Raw genomic sequence first — 14,842 nt, 5'->3', positions numbered from 1 at the left:
GTCACCTTGAGGGCAGATCCCCTTACCAGACAATTAGGAGAAGAAAAGAGCTTGGAGGAGGAGCAAAAGGAGGCAGAAACCCTCAAGCGTAAGGCCAGGCCTGAGAGTAGCACACAGCACTTCCACCGGAGAGAACCCAATCAGGCCACAGCCAACTGCAGTGGAGGCTGGGAGATGTAGTCTAGCCGGGTACCCAGGCGGAAGAGGACATAGATTTAGTAAATGGCAAGCAGTGTTTGCCCTGGGAAGGTCAGAAGTTGGGATTACAAGAAGACTGAAGAGTAAGTGTGCAGTTTTGCAAACGGGTCACGGTGACTTCCATAAGAATGTTTTAGCAGGACCCTGGAGTTAGAAGTGGAGTGGCCCCTTGGTAGGGCTCTGCTGATCATAAGAAGAAAACAGGCCGCTCTCTACACCCTTGTTCTTTCCAGCCTGAATTCTAGTCACCTGGCTGCTGCAGAATGGAAAAACTAGTCACTTGGTCACCGTAATAAGGACAATGCCTTTTCTTTCTGCAGAAGGCCCCAAAATTTCAGGGTACTTCAGTCGTTGTGGTGGTGTTCCCAGAAGCCCCAGCCTGACTCCTCTAGAGGCTAGTGCACCTCCGAATATCATGCGGGGCTGGCAGGGATCAGGGTAGGGGAAGAGTCATCTGTTGCCCTAAGTGTATGTGGTACGTGTGTGGACACGTATATGAGTATGTGTATTTTCCAGTGTTGTGTCCATAAAGATGACATTTGTACTCAGTCCCTCTTTGGAGAGTAAGGATCTATGATCTTAGCATAGCAAAGTTTAATTCTTAATTTGCCTGTTATCCAAGAGCTAAAACTACAGATATTGTGAGGTAATTCCATGTACAAGCATTATCACAAGAAATGCCCTTGCATAGGCTTAACTAAAATAAATAATCATTATCTACTTCCGCCCCCACCCCACTCCAATTCACATGGTAAAGATTGTTGTTACAACCTTGTAAATAAGGCTTTTGGGGGCACCTGGGTGAGTCAGTGGTTGGGTGTCTGCTTTGGCTCAGGGCGTGATCCTGGGGTCCTGGGATCAAGTCCCACATTGGGTTTCCCACAGGGAACCTGCTTCTCCCTCTGCCTATGTCTCTGCCTCTCTTTCTCTGTGTCTCTCATGAATAAATAAATAAAATCTTTTTAAAAAATTTAAAAATAGGGGATCCCTGGGTGGCTCAGTGGTTTAGCCCCTGCCTTCGGCCCAGGGTGTGATCCTGGAGTCCCGGGATCGAGTCCCACATTGGGCTCCCTGCATGGAGCCTGCTTCTCCCTCTGCCTGTGTCTTTGCTTCTGTGTGTGTGTGTGTGTGTGTGTGTGTGTGTCTCATGAATGAAAAATAAAATCTTTAAAAATTTTTTTTAAAAATAAAAAAAAATAAATAAGGTTTTTGGTGAGGGCTAGCTAGCTGGTAAGAATTCTGGCCCGTCAAACATACGCACTTAATCACACACTCAGCCATGCAACTCCCAATAGGGACTCTTCCCAGCGGGGTATGTAATTGATGCACTGGATTCTTTCTTACCAGTTGAACACACATTTACAGAAAACCTACTGAATCTCGAGCACCATTTTAGACCCTGAGAATTGCTATAAAATTCCCATTATACTATTTTCCTAGCAGATCCTCGAAAGCTACATCATTAAGTGTACTTTTACCTGTTTCAAAGTCTGTTAGTTCCACGGGAGAATCTGGAAGATTCACCCAGACAGAGGGATGACGACTGTTATGTTTGTGACTTGCCAAACTCCGAGAGAAGAACTAGGTCTGCACATGTGATGCAAGGTGTTGGTTTAGGTGTTCTAAGGAACCTGGATCTTCCAAACTTCTTCTCTCATGTGTCTCCCTGAATTATAAGCGTAGCCAAGTCTTGAAGTGGCTGAGATGGTTGAGTCACTTATTTGGACTAAGTTGGCCCACAGACCTCTGCCGTACCTGAATTATGACTCACAATTCTTTAAGAATCAAATTCCTTCCAATCTGACACTAAATATAAAAATTCAACTAAAGCATAGCTAAGTAAAGGAATGGGAGATGGAGAAGACATCTCAACTAAGAGATATTGTCTACTTGTAGTAAAAAAAAAAAAAAAAATCTACTGACCTGGAGAATGGGGGAATGTTGGAGATGGTCTTAAAGTAGGGGAGTGATGAAATTGAAGTCCTGGAGGAGAGTAATTTCTGAGGCTGGGCAGGTGGAAGAAGTGAGAGGGAGGAAGTGAGAGGCCCAGGACAGAAATGGCCCATTGCCAAGTAGGCTGTGAATGTCCATTTTGATGCAAGACTGAAACTCTTCAGTTTCTCCAAAGGAAGATGTTTTTTGGTACACACAGGTCTTTTAAACCTCCTTGATCACAACCTCATTGTACAAAAGCCCAGTTAACTTCCTTCCACCTGGCTGACCCTATTTCCCCGTCCAGAGTTGCATGGAGGCACCTTGCACTCTCCCTGCGTGAGTGAAATGGACTCTTAAAGGCAAATGATATTTAATCTTCACTTTTTCTAGCACTTTACAAGTTTGAGGTTTTTCTACTAGAATGATTTAATAGAGTTTTAAAATATCCTCCTTTCAGCTATTTGTGTCCTTTTTGGAGGTGTTAAACATGGAAGCAATTATCCACTTCATGACAGGATTTTTTTTTTCTTGGCTCCATAAAGCTTTGTGCTTTGTGACACCTGATGCGTAGGTAAGGAATTGGGCTTATTTTCTATTAATTTGCAGTGAGTTTCTTTCCCTTAGAGAGCTAAGGGGTAGGATGTATGCTTCTCTGAGAGATAAACCACAATCTGTTAAGTGTGTAGGAGGACACTAAAAGCTAGCAAAGATTATGTTCTAGCAAAGTGAAATGTGAAGATCTTCTTTTGCATTACTCTATAACCATGGCAAAAAAAAAAAAAAAAAAAGGATAAAAGCTGATTAAGTGGTTTCATGACAAGTCATCTAGAAGGACGGTTCCTTTGGCTGAATTAATTCTGTTAGTCTCAATTGCAATTGTTTTCAGAGTGTGTGAGGCATCATATTTTTAGTTGATGGGTCCATGAATTTGAAAGGCTCAGGTTCGTACCAGTGATCAGAAAGCTGGGGCACTGCCAACAGGGAAGATAAAATAAGCTCTTTGATTTCATCCAGAATGTCTAATGTGCACCAAGGAAGAAAATTTTTTCACTTTAAGAGAGAATAGGGTTTTTGTTGTTGTTGTTGTTGCTGCTGCTGCTGCTTGTGTTGCTGTTGTTGTTGTTCATAGAATGATGAATGCACCAGAGTAGATGGTTTATGTTCTGCCAAAACTGTGGCAACGGTTAATTGTCTTTGGGAACACAAAACACTTTATTCTGCGTGAAACTGAGGCCAGAACACATTAGAAAATACAACTTCTAAAAAAAAAAAAAAAAGAAAATACAACTTCTTTCTTCATTTTTAGATTCTAGCAAGAAAATAGATCATTTAAAAGTTGCCTAGGAGAATTGACACTCCCCAACGATCAGTAAGTCTCATCCCAGGGCTGGAGGTGGATAGAGATGATGTGTCAGAAGTAGTTTTTGGAACCTGATGAGCCTTTGTGAAACATGGGAAACATTCACAGGTAAAGTTGGTAAGGAAACATCAATTATTGCAAAATCATGTTAACTTTTAGAAAACATTTTCTCTGGGGCAGCCATTCTCCTAAGTCCTTTATGGATATTTCCTCAGACATCTATCAATTTTAGGCAATAGGTATGGTAGTCATCTCCATTTGCAAGATGAGAAACTCAAGGTAGAGAGGAGTTAAGTAATTTTCTGAAGGGAATAGTGCTCATAAGTAGGGGAGGAAAGCATGGAGAGCACTGAGATCTGAATTTAGGAAATCTTGAGTCCCGAGTTGTGGCCTCAACCCCTATGCAACAACTGCATTCAGGAATCCTTTTATGATGAAGACCATTGGAGGAGCCAAAGTCTAATTGGTTTGCATGGATGTTGGGGATAAAGGCCAACTGTATAGGAAAAGCTGAAATAGGTAAAATTTGCCTTTGGTTCTCATTAACTTTCTCTTTGTCCCCTGCCTCAGGATTCCCACTGTTTGTTCTAACCTTATTTCTTATTGCAAACCTTTATTTCATTTCTATAGTATTTTTTTTTTCTAGAAGGAATAACTTTTGGAAGTAGGCTATAGTAGTTTATAAAGTCTTAAGAAGCCACTCCATAATTTACGGGGTCTTTGTATTTCAATAGGACATTTTTAAGGAACAAAAAGTTTTCCAGACACATAGGGGCCATTTCTAAGAGTGATGCTTAAGTTTCTATTTCAGATCAATGGAGACGGTATTTTTCAGGCTGGGGACTTTGTCTGAGGCCCTCAAAGAACACTGTGGAAGGAGAGGTGGCAGCTGTCTTGTCTCCTAGAGAGGCCCTTTATTGTAAAGAAATGAGGATAGATAGTTAAAGCTGGGAAAAAACATCCTGCAGATGGGGAGGGATCCAAAAAGGAGGAAATTATTGAAGTGCTGAGTTCGAATTCTACCCCTGCAGTTTCTAGTCATGTGACTATAGGCAAATGACTGAAAGTTTCCTGTATAAAAATACTTAATAGACTTGTGAGGATTAAGTAAGATAAAGTCTGAAAAAGGCAGCAACTAAACATAGTCCAGATGTTCTCAGCTAAAGGCGATGTCCTCTCTCTTCCCTGCCATGCTGTCTGTTATAATTGGGTGGGTGTGATCAGGAAGGGACATGGTAAAAGATTGATGGAGGAGAACTGTCTAGAAGAAAACGAGGCTAGGCTGTGAAATACTTATTCTTTGATGTGAATTAGTCTTGTTGCATGCATTCACTCATCCATTCAATCGGTACTTATTGATTGCTTCTGCACTTCTCTTGGATTTTAAACGTAGGCTCACTTGGATCAGCCCTACGTAGCATTTAGAAATGCTGACTTTGCAGAACCACGTCTTCATACATCTAAAATCTGATAAATCAAGCCAACTTAAAGCATTAAGGCATTGCTAGTGTCTTTCTCTTGATCCTACTTCAGATGTAGTTTCCAAAGAGAACTTCAGAATATTAAACAAATATCATTTCAGTTTTACCTCATTACCCTGGAACACTCCAACCAGAACAGCTGATCTTATTTTTCAGCTGATCTTACCACTAGCCACTGGCCATCGCTCCTTCTGGTAGATGTGCACATGTGGCTGGGAAAATCAAAATATAGTCATTATATACCTACTTCTAAACTCCACAGCTCCTGAGTTAACCACAACGACCGAAACCACATAGAAGATGTAAACTCTTAAATTATTAAGAGCTGTCCTGCATTTTAATTGAGGATCATGAGTTATATTCTTTTTTTTTAAATATTTTTAAAATTTTTTTAAATTTTTATTTATTTATGATAGTCACAGAGAGAGAAAGAGAGGCAGAGACATAGGCAGAGGGAGAAGCAGGCTCCATGCACCGGGAGCCTGACGTGGGACTCGATCCCGGGTCTCCAGGATCACGCCCTGGGCCAAAGGCAGGCGCTAAACCGCTGCGCCACCCAGGGATCCCCCCATGAGTTATAGTCTTGTTTTTCAACTAAGACCATGTACAGCATAGTGATGCCTGATGTCTCTGGCCCTTGAACTATACACTAAATAGGCCAAGAAAGATAGGTTTTAATCGGGACTAGCTTCAATACTGTAAGGAGATGACCTTAGTCATCCTGGCGTGGCACCGTGCTACTGGGGGTTTGTACCCAAGTGTGCCCTGAACATCCAGCCTCACCAGCCTGCACAAATAAGGCTACTGTGATGTTAATTCCTCAATTTTCCTGGCCTGTAGTTCTCTCCTTACAAAACTGCTGGATCTCTCCAGTCAAACTTTCCCACCTCCTGACAGTCTGGAGGTCTGTCTCACACATGTTTAGGGAGAAGTCTGCACCCGTTGTGTACAACTACTGCTTCACTGGCTCTGCTCAGCATTGGCTGAGTTGTCCCTGCTCTGTGGGAAGAAATGATGCTCTCTACAGAACACGGTACTCTGAGGCTTCCCAGCACGTCACCTGGTGCCATGTTCTACTCAGTCTTCACCAAACTGCCAGAGCTACAGTGTGTTCCACATAGAAAGAGAGAGAATCTTCCTCTCACTAACTCTGTGCCCTACCTGTGCTGGGCCCTGAACTAGAGCTGCCTGGCACACAAGGGAATAGCTTCCTCTGATTATACCTATCACTCCTCCACTTTCCCCATTCACCTTACACAGTCAGCACCTGCAGGAGAACCATACCAGCCTCTCCACTTTTGCCAACTCTGTCCTCTCTCCCACAGGCCCCCATGGCCCAACTTTGTCCCATTTCCTTTAGCCAAAAACCAAAGCCATTATGGGTGTCCACTTAGGCAGATCTACGCCCTGTGGGTCGCTGCCTCATCGCTGAAGTCTCTATTTAGGCTGAGTCAGGTCTGCAATGCTACTCATTCATGAAGTTGTGTGATTTCGGTGAGCTCATCACCACAAGAGAACTGAGGGGCTGATGATAATTGGAGCCACCAGTCAGTGTACATGATCAACATGAGGACTAACTCTCCCCCATCCCATAAAGGCAGAGTAGCAAACAGAAGAATTGCTCTGGAGGAGCTTACTAATTTATTTCAGCACAATTATCTATTGAGTGAAGTGGAGCTCAAAAAGTGGAAAGTATTTGGCTGAGAAGTCACCTGTACGTGTAGCTGCCAGGAAGGTACTCATTTCTGTGGGTTTCAACACAACATGAAGGTTTAGTCTCTGACCTTCAGTTCTCCTAGGGCTGGAGAGAGACAGGGCATCATGGAGTCCAGATAGAGAGAAAGGCACACCATCCTCATCAGGTGGACTTCAGAGGAGACAGGGAGAGAGAAAACGTGGATGGTGAGGTGGTTCTTTGTTCACAGTGCACCATTTTTTAATGACCAGAATCCTTAGAGCTAGGTATCAGTAAGAAGACACTATTTTGTTTATAACTTCACCCCCTTTTACGTTTTTACTTAAAACAGGACCTCCAGTCATTCATTCTGGAATCAAAGATCTCAAGGTCTTGAAAACGACCCAGTCTGGATTCGAAGGATTCATCAAGGATCAGTTCACCACCCTCCCTGAGGTGAAGGACCGGTGTTTTGCCACCAAAGTGTACTGCAAATGGCGCTATCACCAGGGCAGAGACGTGGACTTTGAGGCTACCTGGTATGAGCATGGACTAGGGCTTGGCTCTGGCTCTGCCCTCTTCCCAGGGGCCCTAAGGTCATAGACTCTTCTATCTGAAAGAGAAAATTAGAGGCTACCTAATTTAACCTCCCCACTGTTCAGAGACCCTTCTGACAATGCTCTTGACTTGAATCAGTAAATCTGTACAGAAATCTTAGATGCTATTAGCTGAAATGACCTTGGATGGACCACCTAATTCCCCTGACCCTCTGTTTTTTATTTTTTTTATTTTACTTTTTTTGACCCTCTGTTTTTTAATTAATTATATCAGTAGTTCTCAAATATTATTCTGTATCAGAATCACCTGGAGGACTTGTTAGAATGCAGATTACATGGCCCACTTCCAGGGGTTCTGATTCTGTAGGTCTGAGGTGGGGTCTGAGAACTTGCATTTCCAATAAACTCCCAGCTGATGCTGATGGTGTTGGCCCAGGAGCCACACATTAAGAACCACTGTATCAAGCGAGAATAATGATATTTGGCTTTACTACCTCATAGTAGATGCAGAGAAAGCTACATAAGGATGCCCAACTCACCCCAGTTTGCCAGACTTTTCTGATTTTGACCCTGGGAAGTCCCATGTCCCAGGAAACCCCTTGGTCATAGGCAAACTGGGACAGTTGATCATTGTAGGCTAAACTCAAAATGAGGCAATATTCACAGAAGCAGTTTATAAATGATAAATGCCTTAGCAATGTAAAGGTATGATTATTATTATGATATCCTTGACAAGCAGTACTTAGGCCTCTGGACTCTGAGTTTGTTTTTGGGCCAAGCATCTCATTCCTCTGCTTACATTCCAATTGTTAGAATGCTACTGGGACGCCTGGGTGGCTCAGTGGTTGAGCATCTGCTTTCAGCTCAGGGCATAATCCTGGGGTCCCGGGATCCAGACCCACATTGGTCTCTCAGCAGGGAGCCTGCTTCTCCCTCTGTCTATGTCTCTGCCTCCCTCTCTCTGTGTCTCTCATAAGTAAGTAAGTAAATAAATAAATAAATAAAATCAATCTTAAAAGAAAGAAAGAAAGAAAGAAAGAAGAAAGAAAAGAAAGAAAGAAAGAAAGAAGAAAGAAAGAAAGAAAGAAAGAAAGAAAGAAAGAAAGAAAGAAAGAAAGAAAAAGAAATGCTGCTTTCTGATGAGCTGGAGTCTGCCCCCCTGGTAGCTTCCTCCCACTGACATAGTTTTGCTCTACTCCTTTTATTTTGTGATGGGTTTGAAAATGCTTATAGAGAACCTCACCTCGATGTTCTTTTTCCTTCTTTATTTCAATTGTTCCCCAGTGGCAGCACACTGATGTATTGGAAAGAGCCCAAAATTGAGCACGACAGAATCAGGGTCTTAGTTGGGTCTCCCACTAAGGAGAGGGAATGACTTAGTGTGGATCATTTAACTTTTAAGATTGCTCATGTCTAAATTGAGAATAATAATAGTACTTGGCCCAGGCATATTGAGATAATTTAATGATGTAATCACATAAAATCCTGAGCACAGAGCCTAGCACAGAATGAAATCCCTAAAAACATAATAATTCAAAGAACTGGCCAAGCTGAGCAGTAAGAGCACTAGCAGACTTGGAAGTCCCCTTCATGGGTTCTTCAAAAGGGAGGAAGATTTCCTCTGGAATGCCCAGGGGGCACTAGTTCTAGATGATGAAGATAGCCTGGTGACACTCAATACCTTTGTTGAATGGTGTGTGTGTGTGTGTGTGTGTGTGTGTGTAGGGAGGTGTTTTCAGGGGGAGGCATTACAAGATATTAATCTCTTCTAAAACCAGCAATAAAATTGTTTTCTAGGAGGATAGAAGGCCACCACTTCTCAACATAATAGCATACTCCTAAAAGACCACCCTATGAGTCCTCAGGTCTCTTTCCTGTGTTTTAGGGATACTGTTCGGGACATTGTCCTGGAGAAATTTGCTGGACCCTATGACAAGGGCGAGTACTCACCCTCTGTCCAGAAGACCCTCTATGACATCCAGGTGCACTCTTTGAGTCGGGTTCCTGAGGTATGTTTTGTCATTTGCCATTCTGAGGACTGAGAGAACTTGTTGTGTCTCCTGTCAGCTCTGACAGAGAGTTGAGAGTTAAAATAAGACAGTGGAAGACACATGAAAAATGACATCTGTTGTTGTTCAAAAGCTTGTTATAGCAAGTGAGAAGAGAGCAAAAAATGGAAAAATCTGTCCAACCTGAAAACAGAGGCCACTGCTATAATTCTCTAGGTTTGTTGAAAATTCTGTGGGTCTTTTCAACCTGCCACAATTTAAGCCTCATATAAGGACACTCAAATGCCCTGAAGGAGGAATAATTAGGCCAAGGGCCTATGGTTCAGGGTAGCCCGGAAATGAAGGCTAGATGCAGGAAGATTCCATCCATCCACCCATCTGATATTATTGAATGGTTATAACTCTGTCAGCACATGAAGAATACAAAGATAAATTAGACAAGGTGCCTGCCCTCAAAGAGTGCATCACTGAGTAAAAGAAAAAAAAAAGTAAAATAATGATGCAGTAGAACATAGAGCATTATGGAAATCCAGAGAAAGGTGTCCAACTCAGGAAGGGGACGTAGGGCCAGCCAGGCTTTCTGGAGAGAGAGGTGTTTGAGTTGAGTCTTAAAGGACAGGTAGGGTTCACACTCGAGGGTAAGGGAGCATGGTAGGTATAGAGGCAAGGAGGCATCATGGGACAGCCATTTGCTGTTGAGGGTCTATCATATGACCCTCATATACTCATATCAGCTCCATGAGTGAAAGTCTCTCCAAGTGCCTAGGGATGAGGCAGGAACCAAATCAGGAGGATCCTTGTGGGCTTATTTATGGTCCGTACTTTATCTTGAAAGCTCTTAGGAGCCACGGAGGGGTTTAACCAATGTGTAACACTACTGGATTTGCACTCCAGAAAGATAACTCTAAAAAAGAAAGATGATACATTGAAAGGACAACAGACCACATACAAGGAGACCTGTTGGAGGCTGTTGGGAAGCAGAAATCTGGCAAGAAAGGCCTGAACTTAGTTCCGTGATGGGATGGAGAGAAACCTGGGCAAGAGAGATGCCTGCCATGGTCTAGCACTTTCCAGGCCTTTCTCTGGCTACGCTTCTCTGCACTAGATGAAGAGTCAGTGGAGCCAACGCAACAGACCTGTCGGGTACCCACACATCCCTTTCTAGATCATTCTCTGGATACCTGCACCCCAGAATTAACTGCCCAAATAACCCTGAGACTACTTTCAGAAACTGCAAACCTTTTCCTCAGATCCATCCTCTGGAGGCACATTATGCCATCAGTATGTTTACCCTTAGGCTTGACAGGAGGAGAAGGGGCAGATGTTTGCAGGAGGTATGGATGAGACTTGACATGGAAGCAAGGGTGTGCACTCCATGAGTCCAAGAGAGAAGGTGGGAAGGACCAGGGGCTGGGGTCTGGCTCTTCCCACACTACCACATCCTGGCATGGCATTGCAAGCAATCAGACTATTCTAAATTACATTCTGGCCTTCCAGGTTGTTATGAAGGTATATTTGTCAAGTTAGAAGGATAGAACATATTTCACTTTAAAGTTTCTTGCTTCTTTCATAACTTTATTTTTTAATTTTTTTTAATTCATAACTTTAAATAGCTCCAATTATATTCTTACTCCAGGGCCTGCAAATGTTTGAGATAGGCCTAGAGAGGAGGAAATAGGCTGAGGAAGAATTTAGGAGGTTAACCAGCCAGCACCAGGAGGCCAGTGGGATCTCGAAGGTCTCACAGCTTTCTGACCCAAGGAATTCTTACTTTTCTGAGAAGAGATTTTGTACTTGGAGGGGAAAAGTGTGGGCCCACCATCTAATAACAGGACTAGCAGGAGTCAACAATGTCGAGCCGTAGAGGAACATTGGAGGGTGTCTCAGGAATAGGTAGAACTTGAGTAATGGGCCATTGGGCAGGTGGGTTGCAGAGGAGGAGTGACAGAGAGAGAGAGATTCACAGTTGCTCAAAGTGATCCATATTCCTTTGGATTCCAGATGGAAGACATGGAAATCAGCCTGCCGAACATTCACTACTTTAACATAGACATGTCCAAAATGGGACTGATCAACAAAGAAGAGGTAAGAGGACTTTAAAAATATTTAAAGTACATCTACACTCCTGCCCCCACACTCTTACTTGTCTTTATAAATTTGAGACGATAATATCACCAAGCAAAACTCTTAACAGCTGTTGTTTCAGGAGTATTTATAGTTGCCACTGGTTAGAGTCCCCTTAGTCTCTGGTCCTTTCAGTACCTGAGGCTGGAGTACCCTAGAAGTGGATGAGTGATTGTGGAGGAGGGTTGGAGGCTGCAGGGATTGAAAAACAGAGAAAGCACAGAGTGTGCCAGATGAGACAGCTCTGAGATCTTCTTCTCCGAAAAGTGCCACCCAAGGTCACCGCTTCATTATTCTTCCATGATGAGGCGATGAGGAGAAGAAAAAGATTCTATTTTCATTTTCCTTCACCGTCTAACTTCGGATTAAGTCTTCAATTTAAGTAGCAATAAACAGAAAATGTCAACAGAAAAATGGAAGAGTGTTTGTGTTTCCAATTGCAATTATAGAAAGCAAGATGAGGAAGTGTACTTTTTTTGAAAGGAAACCTTGTTTTGGAAAAAACACTTACCTGAACTTGTTTTAAGCCATGACAGAAGGTTAAACCAAATGAGTGTGTCTGACTCAACAGCCTGAAGTAGTGGGGCCTTGGAGATTAGAACTGTCCTTCCCCTCTTGAACCACTTTGAGAATGGTAGGTTTTCTCTATATGATCCATCCTCTCACAGACTTCTAGAATTTGAAAAACATCATCTCGATAGCTTGTTTTAGTGTGTAGGGGGAGGTAGGGAGGGGCCACCTAGGAAAGTGGCAAACTGGGAAACGAAGGTCATGCCTGGATGCCTGGGAATGCTGCTAGAGGACTCTGAGTGGCAGAGGAGAGCAACCTCCACCCCAGGTACTGTTCACTCAACTGAGCAGAGGCAACATTGTTTACTTCAGTGGAAGGAAAGGATGGTCGTTACCAGAATACCATTAATTACAATATAAAGCCTTTTAAAATAATTACCTTCAAAAGAGCAGGAGAGGGACCTGAGAGTGATTCTGGCCATGTCCACCAAAGGTAAAACAAAGAGATTCCAAACAAAAGGGTAAGTGCCGTGACTGGGGCTGTGCTTAGCCCCAGAACCTAGCAGAGAAAGGAAGTCTCCTCAAAGCCCCCAAACACCCCTGGCCTACAGTCATCCAAGCTCAAAGATTCGTTGCAGGGCTTGCCCGTTGTGTCTCTAGATCCAAGAAGTCAGATTTGCAGCTTCCTCAGCTCCCACCTGAAGAACGGATGGGGACCCCGACACAGGAAGGCCCGGGATCCTTTGGGCCAGGGCTCTGCACGATGGCACCTGAGGGGCTGAACAAGTTGTCCCATGTCCGGGCTTGCACTTTGGGGATGGCTGGAGCTGCTCTCAGGCCCTCACCCAGCAGGCGTGTACAAAGTGAAGGCAACACACAAAAAGCAGAGACTCAGGACACACTGATGAAAGTGGCAAAGTGACAAATGACAGGGTGGGAGACAGAGCAACTCTAAATTCACAGTTGTCTGGAGCCATTTAGTATTGGGCTAACAGCCCGAGGACCTCAAATGTTCCTGAGGGCATGGCGGTATTATAGCATTGGACAATGACTGATGTTCAAAGTGAATCATCAAGAAAAAGCCAAATTATGTTCACCACAGTCTACTTAAAAAGCAGAGATATATAATGCATTTGAAAAACATTTATATCCCAATGATTAAAATTTTTCAAAAACTCTAATTTTCTGGACAATCAACTCATCTCTCAAGTATTGCAAGAAAAATAAGGCATTGCCATACTTGTAATAACTTGACTGTAGGTCATACACATTTTCCTCTCTAGTGAGTTGTTGTTTTTGTTGTTGACTTAATATTGATTCACAGAAAAAAGGAGCGGTGTATTGGAATGCCTCTGACGTTGCCATGTGGTTTTTCTACAGGTCTTGCTACCATTAGACAATCCATATGGCAGGATTACTGGTACGGTCAAGAGGAAGCTGGCTTCGAAGCTGTGACATTGTAGCCACCAGCACTGGAAGTCTACTCTCAACTGAGGAATTCCCTCAGCCTCCTGTGATGCTAGAAATCATAGCATGTAACCATGCAAAATTTCAAACTAGTGTGTTGATTTATGGTGTTATTTTTTTCTCCTGTATGAAAGAGTTCTACTAGTAGCTCAGCAAGGTGTTTTGTGATTAGTCATTATAACATGCTTTTTGGATACAGTTTACTTCACAAATGCTAAGCAGTATTAGAATAGTCATAAATCAATATTTCTTTTTAGTTGTCTTGCACCTTCCTGTCTTAGAGAGGTTTTAGAATCAATTTACTAAGAAAATAATCATGAATTAATGGATGTGTCGTATCAATTAATTTGTGCACAAATTTAAGTGCAAGCATTGTTTTCAACCTACTAATGCTCAAACTTTGCTTCTGGGCAATGCAGAAAATGTAATGACAAAATCATATTTTAAAAACTATCACCAGGGGTGCTTGGGTGGCTCAGTGGTTGAGCGTCTGCCTTTGGCTCAGGTCCTGATCCCGGGGTCCTAGGATTGACTACCGCATCAGGCTCCCCGCAGGGAGCCTGCCTCTCCTTCTGCCAATGTCTCTGCCTCTCTCTCTGTGTCTCTCATGAATAAATAAATAAAATCTTAAAAAAAGAAAGAAAAAAAAAACAATCACCATTGTGACTTCAATTAACCTGAATATTAGAATTTCTAAGAATGCTCTAGCGTATGTATCACTGGGAGTTTATTTCTACTCTAAAAGCTCTTGTGTAATCTTAATGTGTTGGTTTTAGGACTTTTACAATTCTCAGAGAATATTTAGTAGACACTGAAAAAAAGTACAGTTTGTTTTTCTTTGAATAATGCATCACACTTTGGCACAAACAGCCACATTTAATAAATGCTAAGTCAATACAACAATCAAGGAGTATCCACAGAGAAAGAAGACAAGAGAATCTCTCTGTAAAAGTATCAGTGATGGGGTGCCTGGGTGGCTCAGTCGGTTGAACGACTCTTGGTGTCGGCTCAGGTCGTGGTCTCGGGGTCCTGGGATTGAGTCTCACCTCCTCAGGCTCTGTGCTCAGCAGGAAGTCCGCTTCAGTATTCTGTGTCCCTCTGCCCCTCCCCCATTTTGCTAGCTTGAGCGCACAGTGTGCACCCACTCTCGCTCTCAAATAAATAAATAAATATTTTAAAAAATATTTAGTGATGATGATTTCTAGATGGTGGGGTTAGGAGTAATTTTTTTCCCCATGTGCTGTTCTGGATTTTCCAAATATGAACAGTTATTACCTTTATGATCAGAGAAATAAATATAATTGATTTAATGATGTATATGGATTTGACTGGTGATTATACCACTTGATTAATACTACTATTGTGTATGTATATATATATATACTATAAAGCTTCATTAACTATAATTTTAGAGGCCCATGATGAGAACCTGTCCCACATGAGCATTCTAGATAACCTCCCTCCATTAAAAAAAAACTCCATTTAGGGATGTCTGGGTGGCTCAGTGGTTAAGCATCTGTGTTCAG

At 42.7% G+C, this 14,842-nt stretch overlaps 1 protein-coding gene across 3 annotated transcripts in view; it reads left to right on the top strand.

The window, feature by feature from the left end:
* LOC144318026 (uricase) overlaps window positions 1-14,500 on the top strand; it is a 77,287-nt gene extending 62,787 nt beyond the window's left edge. For all 3 annotated transcript variants that reach the window (XM_077904908.1, XM_077904909.1, XM_077904910.1), the window contains exons 5-8: window positions 7,002-7,188; window positions 9,092-9,215; window positions 11,217-11,300; window positions 13,230-14,500. In XM_077904908.1, the coding sequence (XP_077761034.1) occupies window positions 7,002-7,188; window positions 9,092-9,215; window positions 11,217-11,300; window positions 13,230-13,304 (470 nt within the window). In that variant the 3' untranslated portion in view covers window positions 13,305-14,500. The remainder of the gene's footprint in view (window positions 1-7,001; window positions 7,189-9,091; window positions 9,216-11,216; window positions 11,301-13,229) is intronic.
* The last annotated feature ends 342 nt before the right edge of the window (window positions 14,501-14,842 follow it).

Source organism: Canis aureus, chromosome 8 (genome assembly GCF_053574225.1).
Source record: "Canis aureus isolate CA01 chromosome 8, VMU_Caureus_v.1.0, whole genome shotgun sequence".
Lineage (NCBI taxonomy): Eukaryota > Metazoa > Chordata > Mammalia > Carnivora > Canidae > Canis > Canis aureus.
Note: the sequence above shows the minus strand (reverse complement) of the source record. Positions and strands in the feature narration are given on the sequence as shown.